The 10,888-nt window shown below is 44.2% G+C and overlaps 1 protein-coding gene across 1 annotated transcript in view; it reads right to left on the minus strand.

Moving 5' to 3' along the window:
* The window catches only part of LOC112072257 (1-phosphatidylinositol 4,5-bisphosphate phosphodiesterase delta-1), a 99,785-nt gene extending 93,414 nt beyond the window's left edge, over positions 1–6,371 (minus strand). Inside the window, exon 1 of the mRNA XM_070439712.1 lies at positions 6,112–6,371. Coding sequence (XP_070295813.1) covers positions 6,112–6,142 — 31 coding nt within the window. The 5' untranslated portion in view covers positions 6,143–6,371. The remainder of the gene's footprint in view (positions 1–6,111) is intronic.
* Positions 6,372–10,888: the final 4,517 nt, after the last annotated feature.

Consider the following 10,888-nt stretch of genomic DNA (forward strand, 5'->3'; position numbering starts at 1 on the left):
AAAAAGGCCGCAGTGATGAGAATAAGCTCTGCATGGTATGGTTTTTTTGTGCTGTTTGGTTTTTTATCTCCAACGTGTCTTCACGAGGATCTATCAAAGGAAACCAACGAGCAGAAGTACCATCCTCAGAATCCGGAAATGCATCTTACCACTCGGAGGACCATCTCAGAGACTAAGCCAACAAATAAGACTATTGGTCGTCTGAGGTGGTAGAGTACATTATAATACATGTGATGTCAATGACTCACATGTGGCCCAAGTCTACAGTAATGGTAAACTCAGTATACCTGTCATTGATTTCAGCAATTTGACTGCAGTCACCTGTTTTCTCATTATCTACAATCTAACCCAAGGTCTAGCCTCAGCTAGTAGTAGAACACAGGTTTAGGCCCAGCTTGTAGGCAGACACCAGGTGCCCAGCATAGTAGTAGACACCCAGTTAGCATCCAGCTAGTAGTCAGAGACACTAGTTAGCCCCCCCCCAAGCTGTGCACACGCTAACCGCTCTATGGACAAATCCAGGCTTAGATCCCCTGCCTCGCCAGCTAGTATGGAGACTCGGACGCTAGTTGCCCAGCTAGTAGCAGACCAGGTTAGCCCAGCTACGTCAGCATGACACCAGGTTGCCCAGCTATAGTAGACCCAGGTTAGCCCCAGCTAGTAGCAGATACCAAGGTTAGCAGCTAGTAGTACGACACCAGTAGCCAGCTAGTAGCAGATAAAAGGCTTACGCCCAAGCTCAGTAGCAGACACAGGTTGCCCACGTCTAGTAGCAGCACTCCAGGTTAGCCCAGCTAGTACGCAGACACAGGTTAACGCCAGCTAGTAGCAGCACCAGGTTTAGCCCAGCTAGTAGCAGAAATGGTCTGACGAAGGATGTAAGTATACCAATGAGCCTGTGTCATTTAGTGAAGTGTGAGTACACTTGTAGTTGGTTAGTCCTGTACATGCGCAGAACATTCTCTCCTTCATATACACATTCAGTATTAACAGTGTGGACTTTTATTTCTCTCCCAATACGGTCAAAAGCTCTTGTCGTGTTGCTGCATACTCCCTAGCTACTAGTGGTCATACGCGCATGTCCGTGAACTCGTGTGTCTCTGCTCTCTCGAGTACCTGAAGGTACCATGGTCCGGATTTTTTAACATATATATTTGGTGTTTGTAACTCGTGCAAGTCAATTAAGATGTTTTCACTTTCATTTACATGCTCAGCCCTGGTTGGCAATGACAGCCTAGTCCAGCCAGGATGACGACTGAGGTGCCTTCTTTCGCAGATTCCATGGTGCACGCGCCTGCTCTTGAGATCGGTGCACTCTTTTCCCTCGCTAATTCAGGTCGCTCGCGGGATTGCTGTGGATGCTCGAGTCTGGGATTCTTTGTAACGCATTTGTGCGATTCGTTCACTGGCCTTGCCTCTGCTCGCCACTGGTTGGTCTGCTGCTCTCTACCTGGTCGACCTGAGGAGCCTTGGAGCAAGAAATTGCAGACGTACTTGATGACCTTAATACATTCAATTTAAACACATTAAATATGTAGACTTGTCGTCCCACTTGTTGATATGTCATGGTCATGACTTCAATCTTTCGGTGACCATGTTATTTTGAATTTCTTTATATACCTCCTTGTGAGAACCAAAGGCTGGCCACATCGCGTGCAATCTTGTCTGTCGCCTGGTTGTGAACGGCGAGATTTTGTTCTTCCTCAGTGTGCTGGGAAGACTCTTGTAAATATCACTCGGACAGGAGACTGATGCTGCACATCAACTCCTGGGTGAGTGTTCGGCACTTGGTAAATGATGTTCTCGTAGAGGGAGGCATCATCATCCTACTCCCATGCCGTCAATTCGCAATTGGCTGGTCAATGAGTCTCCATGAGATTGGCCTAGATGGTTATTCTGGTTCATTGATTGCTTCTCGCATACGCTCTCGCTAAGGATGTTGTTCTCCTGAGCTGGGCTTGCCTTCGGTTGGGCTTTCCTCTGGAAATACATTCCATTGCCCTCGCTACATCTGTACTCGTCCATTGAGTTGGTACATGGCTCGATCTATTACTTACTCCCATCACAAAATCATCGCTTAACCTATAGACGTCATGCGCATCACATCTAACTAACCTACAGAATCACAATTCTAACTACATATACAAATGACATCGAATTTGCCCATTACCATACTTCCATATCTAACTCCATACTGAATAATCGGTTGGGATGACTCCCTCACTCTACTTCTTAACTGCCATTACGTACCCATCTAGTGATTCTAGAGTACCATACAAATCACATCTAGATCTCTCACTGCTGATTGTATCTGCACATCTAATTCGTGCTATTGCTGCCTCTTTGCCAATGCTACCATTTTTGGTACTGGATTACGCTGGCATCACATTTCCTTGTACACTCACTCACATACAAATCACATTTTAACTACCAGCTACTATGCATAATCACTGGCTTGGCGGAACTATCCATATACATCACTCTAACTACCATCTGAGCCTTCTTATCAAAGTCCCTAAACATTTTCTACACCTATGACGATATTGGGCTGCCTCCTCTCCTGCGCTGCTCGCCCTGGTTGGCTGCGCTCTCTCATGGCCTGCTCACATCCCTGGTGTGAAGCTAACCACTTAAAAATTCAACATCTAACTACATACCAAATTCATCTATCTAACTACCTAGACTATCAGTTCACATCTTCTTCTCTCTACACCATATATCAAATACATCTACCTAAGCTGGATACATTGGTCATGCGACATCTAACTACCAATACTCATGCAACTCTCTCATCCTATCTACCATTACATACACTAGCACTTCTTACCTACTCCTATGGATTGGTACAAAATCGACGACTGCTACGCATCTCCACTACTATCTGACACTGTCTCGACATTAACTACCCACTCACAATCACATGTGCTTATAGACTGACCATTATACATGTCCATCATCTATACCTACCATATATACATCACATCTAACTACCCTAGACTACAAATGACATCTAACTACCATAACATCACATCTAACTACCATACAAATGACATCTACAGCTACCGCTATTATGAGAACACAACTACCATAATACTGGGGGCTCTTTCTCAATCACAGTCTAACTACCATGACAAATATACTCATCCCTAAACACATTAAAAGTTGGTTGTGCTAACATCAGATATCTTCTTGGCCATAGATCACCTTCTGAACTATGGATTATTAGCGTCACAAGTTCTACTCCATCATGTGTACTCCTCTATACATCTAACTTACCACTGCATTATACATTCCGACATCGTAACACCATGGTCAAATTGAGGACATGGGTGGCTACCACTTACCTCATAGACTCATGCTTACCCCTCGCACTGTCTGTAATCCGATGACATAATCATGCATTGCCTACATCTACCATATCCTGTCAATAGTCGGACCATTGCTACTCGTTTGCCTCCCGCACTCCATCCGCTACTAAATATAAACATCTACATACCATTTATGACAAAACTCGACATCTGAACCTGCATATACAACTGAACACCTCTACACCCATACTCATACATTCACCAGTCTAACTACCAAGATAGTACTTCACAAGTTTAACTACCATTACAAAATCACAATTACACTACCAAGCCTCTCCCGACCTACATCCACACATCTAGAACTGCACATCACCGCACATATACACTCTGATCACCGATACCATATCAAGCATCACATTCTAATCACCATATACATCACATCTACTACCAATACTGAGCAGTCATATCACATCCTAAACTACCACACTACATCACATCTAATAGCAAATCAAATCTAACTACAATCATCCCATCACATCTAACCCCACATTACCTCTAGATATCCTAAGGTCATACAGTCTTCACTACCATAGCATAATCAACAATCGTACTGCCTCATACGGTACTGTGACTAAACGGCTCCCCAAGTGGTCCTGCAAGGTGTACGAATTTGTTGGACATTTGGAATAAAGTGAGACGACTCAGATGCTTACAAAAATCCTGGTTATGTCGTCACACACTTACAGTCTGAGAAACAATGGGAAAGTCATTAACGCTGTACTTTGAAAGTTGATAAACTTGTAAACTCACTTTGAGAAAAAGGCTTGAATGTTTTGGTAACCCCGTTCTCTACTGGAACGCCTCCTTTTGGTCTAACACCGCGAATTCAGCCATTGTTCACCCCCTTTAAGCCATGCCAAGCCCACGCCGGAGCCCCATAAAACTCTTCATGATGCCGAGTCACTATGGTCCCAGAGTCATGTTTTCTGACAGTGAGCGTAGTGTGAGAGAGATGAAGACTAAAAGTGGTAGTAGCCTACAATAAGGAACCATTCCAGGTAAACAGAAAGTTGTCAGATAAAAATACGTTATCAAATAGCTTATATGACTCTACCCAGACACAACTGGTCTAATTGATCGCGGGTTAAGTGAAAGAAATGGCTCGTTACACTCACTCGCCACAATCCAGTGGATGGAAAAGTACTAATTGTCCATTTCCTTGAGTAAAGCACGGGCCCCCGGCAGATAAAAATATCATTTGAAATTCTTATATTTGCAGTAACCAGCAGATCCCAGGCCCACGGCACAATTTTTGTTAAACATGTGTTTTTATTCGACGGATAGCCCATGAGGGAAACCACATCCAGTTCTGTAAACTGTCACCTCTGTTGCAGCCCTCAATCCTCCAACATTACAACACACCCCCGCCGTGGTTCTGCGCATCCAAGTCTCATCTCTTGTGTTATGAAGGGTAATCACATTTCAGCTACGACCAGATGCAGACAGTGTCTAAGAAACAACAGTTCATTTCTAAAACAGGGGCAGGCAACACAGGTCAAAGGCAGGCAGGGGTCAATAACCCAGAGAGGGTGCAAAGAGTCCAGAACGGCCGCAGTCTCCAGGGTCAGGGGCAGGCCAGAGGTCAGTAACGCAGATAGGTCGGGGTGGGTAAGGTACACAGAACAGCAGGCAGTCTCAGGGTCAGGGCAGGCAGGCGGTGATTCAATAATCACGTAAGTGAGATCGCCGCGAGGTACAGCAGTAAACTGATAGTGGCAGGCGCTTCAGGGTCCAGGGCAGTGCCAGGAATACGGTCAAAACCGGAAGCCGGACTAGAAACAGGACCCACGTCTAAGGGAACAACACGCCTGGGCTAGGCGCTAGTTTCACAAACAGCAACACAACCTGGACAACAGACAACAATAACAGCTGAGACACAGTCCAAGGTATAGTACAATCAGGGGATAATGGGGAGATGGGCGACAACCTGGAGGAGGCGTGGAACAAGCACAAGACAGGGTGATAACAGATCAGGGGTTGACAAAAGGTCCCCCAAGCAAGCCTGCCCTCCTACCCCGCCGCGGCCCCACATCTCGTCCGTCGCCTCTCGCCGCGCGCGGTCCCTTGTCAGTTCTCTCCACAGCCGCGGCCCCCTCTTGTCTCGTCCGGCGCTATCCCGCGGGCCCTTAGTCGGTGCCTCTCCGCGCGGCCCCTCTGTCGTCGCGCCGTGTCCGTCCCGCCGGACCCCCTTCTGTCCGTCCGCGGTATCCGAGCCGGCACCACTTCTGTCCGTGCCTCCCGCCGGGCCCCATTGTGTCAGCCTCTCATGACCCGGACAGAATTCTGTCAGTCGGAGCCTCTCCGAGGCGGACCCCTCTCAGTCAGTAGCTAACTACCGAGCGGACCACATTGTCAGTTCAGCTCTACAACGACGAGGACCCACTTCAGTCATAGTCGGCCCTAATACGACATCACGGACAACAATTCTGTCAGTTCTCAGGCTATACAGACACAGGCAAGCAGGACAACAATCTCTGTCAGTCAGCCCTATACAAGACGCAGGACAACAATCTCTGTCAGTCAGCCCTATACAAGACACAGGACAACAATCTCTGTCAGTCAGCCCTATACAAGACGCAGGACAACAATCTCAGACAAACAAATCACATTCCACTCAAGCATAACTGGTCACACCGCCCATTGAGGATGTTACAGTGGTTCGGGTAGTAGAGCATCAAAAAGAAGGTTCTGTAAATATGAACAGATATCACACAATAGTCCGTATATCTGCAGCTCAACCTACCATGTTTTCCCGCTCTGCCGTTTGATTCCATTCGGATTCGATAAGATCAGTCCCAAATTGCCGCTGCGTAAAATCACTCCACAGGTCAGAAATGACGCGCACGTACAAATCCAAGGGTCTCTATGGATAAATGCGAATAGCAAAGCGGCGATAGAAAGCGTTGGGCACTTTAGGCTGCCGATTAGATCCAGACAGACAGTGCGCAAAGTAGCTGGTAGCCTACAGCATAACCAGTGCGAAGTATGCGCCCTGCCCTTCAGCACAACCAGCCCACACCCTCCGCACCGCTACACCGGTCGGACGGGTGATCGTATTGCAGCCTGGGCTAGGCTACACCTCTACATGGAATTCCTGACGCAGGGGAAATTCTGATTTGTTTTCCAATACATATTTCTACTGCTGTGTGTCTTTGTGTTTCCTTGCACTGGAACAAGACACAAGGCTAAATTAATCACAGTTATGCCATGGAGACAAAGGACAGTCCTTACTCAAGGGACAGTCCTATCCGGGATAGTCCTTACTCTAATCCCTAACCATAACTTTTATTTTACCATAATCTTAATTTTTACTTTAACAATTTTAAATGTCAACTTCAATGGCATAGGGACATCCCAAGGACCCAGAATAGCAAGGACCCTTCATTACCCACCGTCTCTGACTTTACCCGAAGCCAGTACCTACCTTGACTCTCTGCTGGACCAATCCTTGAGTGGAAAGTGAAATGGAAGCACTACAAATAAATGTAATGTCAATTCGTAGTGAAGCTAACAATAATAAATTGTCAACACACATTGATTGTTATTGCAAAAATAATGATGCCTTATTAATGTTGTGAATGTCACCAAAAATCATACTTTTGCTATCATTTATGTAACGAATGACCTCTACTGGTGTAATTTGGAACTGAAGACTCAATTGTGATGTGTGTCTTCACAATAATGCCAGGGAGGAATCAAGTCCCAGGTGTCATTGTCAGTTCAAGGTCATAATGAGTTGGTCTTCAAATCAAAGTTTATTTGTTACGTGCGCTGAATACAACAGGTGTAGTAGACCTCACAGTGAAATGCTGAATACAACAGGTGTAGTAGTCCTCACAGTGAAATACTGAATACAACAGGTGTAGTAGACCTCACAGTGAAATACTGAATACAACAGGTGTAGTAGACCTCACAGTGAAATGCTGAATACAACAGGTGTAGTAGACCTTACAGTGAAATACTGAATACAACAGGTGTAGTAGACCTCACAGTGAATTACTGATACAACAGGTTGTAGTAGACCTCCAGTGATGCTGAATAACAGGTGTAGTAGCCTCACAGTGAAATCTGAATACAAGGTGTAGTAGACCTCACAGTGAAATGCTGAATAACAAGGTGTAGTAGACCTACAGTGAAATGCTGAATACAACAGGTGTAGTAGCTACACAGTGAAATGCTGAATACAGGATGTAGTAGACCTCACAGTGAAATGCTGAATACAACAGGTGTAGTAGCCTCACAGTGAATACTGAATACAAGGTGTGTAGACTACAGTGAATGCTGAATACAACAGGTGTAGTAGACTCACAGTGAAATGCTGAATACAACAGGTGTAGTAGACCTCACAGTGAAATGCTGAATACAACAGGTGTAGTGAACTCACAGTGAAATGCTGAATACAACAGGTGTAGTAGACTTACAGTGAAATGCTGAATACAACGGTGTAGTAGATCTACAGTGAATGCTGAATAACAGGTGTAGTAGACCTTACAGTGAAATGCTGAATACAACAGGTGTAGTAGACCTCAGTGAAATGCTGAATAACAACAGGTGTAGTAGACTTCACAGTGAAATGCTGAAATAGGGTGTAGTAGACCTTCAGGTGAATGCTGAATACAACAGGTGTAGTAGACTTCACATGTAAATGCTGAATACAACAGGTGTAGTAGACCTCACAGTGAATGCTGAATACACAGGTGTAGTAGACTCACAGTGAAATGCTGAATCAAAAGGTGTAGTAGACTTACAGTGAAATGCTGAATACAACAGGTGTAGTAGACTACAGTGAATGCTGATACAACAGGTGTAGGTAGACCTTACAGTGAAATGCTGAATACAACAGGTGTAGTAGACCTCACAGTAAATGCTGAATACAACAGGTGTGGTAGATCACGTTACTTAGAGTGAAATGCTTACTTACAGGCTCTAACAATATTGCAAAAAAGGTATTAGGTGAACAATAGGTAAGTAAATAAATAAAACAACAGTAAAACACTACAGCACAGGCTCCTCAGACCCACGAGCTATCTAATAAAAACCTATTCATTCTCCCCATGGCAGGTTCAGACACAAGACTATCTGATAAAAACCTTTTTCATTTCCCCCATGGCAGGTCTAGATCCACAGGCTATCTAATAAAACCTATTCATTCTCCCATGGCAGATCTCAGACCCACAGACTATTATAAAACTATACCCCCCCTCATTCTCCCCCATGGCAGGTCTCAGACCCACAGACTATCTGATAAAAACCTATTCATTCTCCCCCATGGCAGGTCTCAGACCAAAAGCAATAATACCAATGAAAAGTCCCACCTACATAAACACTATCTCTGATAGTGATCTACCATGTTATAGCAGGTATTAGTGACACTCTAAAAAGCTAATCAAATTAGTAGATAAATTAACCACAATCGGGTTGTATTGATAGTTAAAGCTTAATTTTTTTATTTTATTTAACCTTCATTTTATATCTTAAGGATCCAACCCTTTTTTTTTTTTTCGCAAGGCAAGCCAGTTGAGAACAAATTCTTATTTACAATGACGGCCTACCAAAAGGCAAAAGGCCTCCTGCGGGGACAGAGGCTGGGATTAAAAATATATTAAATAAAAATATAGGACAAAACACACATCACGACAAGAGACAACACTACACTACATAAAGAGAGACCTAAGATGACAACATAGCATGGCAGCAACACATGACAACACAGCATGGTAGCAACACAACATGACAACAACATGGTAGCAACACAACATGGCAGCAGCACAAAAAACAGGGTACAAACATTGTTGGTTACAGACTATAGCAAAAAGGGCAAGAAGGTAGAGACAACAATGCAACAAGCAAAAAAGCCACAACTGTCAGTAAGAGTGTCCATGATTGAGTCTTTGGATGAATAGATTGAGATAAACTGTCAAGTTTGAGTCGCTAGCTGCAGCGAACTGAAAAGACGAGCGACCCAGGGATGTGTGTGCTTTGGGGACCTTTTGTCACACCCTGATCTGTTTCACCTGTCTTTGTGCTTGTCTCCACCCTCCTCCAGGTGTCGCCCATCTTCCCCATTATCCCCTGTGTACTTATACCTGTGTTCTCTGTTTGTCTGTTGTCAGTTTGTTTTGTTTGTGAAACCTACCAGCGTTTGTTCCCCTGCTCCTGTTTTCTAGTCCTTCCCGGTTTTGACCGTTCTGCCTGCCCTGACCCTGAGCTGCCTGCCGTTCTGTACCTTACCCCACCATACTGGATTATTGACCCCTGCCTGCCCTGACCCTGAGACTGCCTGCTGTTCTGTACCTTACCCACCCCACCTGTCTGGGTTATTGACCTCTGCCTGCCCTGACCCTGAGACTGCCTGCCGTTCTGGACTCTTTGCACCCTCTCTGGGTTATTGACCCCTGCCTGCCTTTGACCTGTTGTTTGCCTGCCCCTGTTTTAGAAATGAACTTTTGTTTCTTAGACACTGTCTGCATCTGGGTCGTAGCTGAAATGTGATACCTTTAACAGAATGTGACTGGCAGAACGGGTGTTGTATGTGGAGGATGAGGGCTGCAACAGAGGTGACCAGTTTACAGAACTGGAGTGTTCCCCGGGCTATCCGTCAATAAAAACATGTTTAACAAAAATTGTGCCGTCTGGTTTAATATAAGGAATTTCAAATGATTTATCCTTTTACTCAAGTATGACAATTTAGTACTTTTTCCATCACTGGATGTGGCTGGGGGTTACAGCATTTCTTTCACATKACCCATCAATTTAGACCAGTGTGTCTGGGTAAGAGTCATATAATATTTATAACGTATTTTTATCTGGACACTTTCTGTTTACCTGGAATTGTTCCTTATTGTAGGCTACTACCACTTTTAGTCTTCATCTTTACTCACACTACTCACTGTTCAGAACATGACCTCACATGTGAATCCTTAAAGAGATGGGTGGTGCTGGCTTAAGAGGGTGTGAACAATGCTGAATGGGTGTAGACAAAGGAGAGCGTTCCAGTAGGTACCAAAACATTCAAAGGCCCTTTTCTCAAAAGTGAGTTTACAAGTTTATCAACTTTCAAAGCAGAATGACTTTCCCATTGTTTCTCAACTGTAGTGTGTGATATACCATTTTGTAGCTCTGAGTCTCTACTTTATCCAATGTAAAAATTCTACCTCAGACCAATTTGAGCCGTTTAGTCACATACCGTAGTACGATGTGATTTGCATATGGTAGTAAGATGTGATCTATATGGTAGTTAGATGTGATGTATATGGTAGTTAGATGTGATTTGTATGGTAGTTAGATGTGATGTATATGGTAGTTAGATGTGATGTATATGGATACTGGTAGTTAGATGTGATTGTAATATGGTAGTTAGAATATAGTGAATTTGTATGTAGTTAGATGTGATGTGTATGGTAGATTAGATGTGGATTTGTATGGTAGTTAGATGTGATGTATATGGTAGTTAGATGTGATGTATATGGTAGTTAGATGTGATGTATATGGTAGTTAGATGTGATTTGTATACTGGTTAG

Source organism: Salvelinus sp. IW2-2015, unplaced genomic scaffold (genome assembly GCF_002910315.2).
Source record: "Salvelinus sp. IW2-2015 unplaced genomic scaffold, ASM291031v2 Un_scaffold1865, whole genome shotgun sequence".
NCBI classification, from domain to species: Eukaryota; Metazoa; Chordata; class Actinopteri; order Salmoniformes; family Salmonidae; genus Salvelinus; species Salvelinus sp. IW2-2015.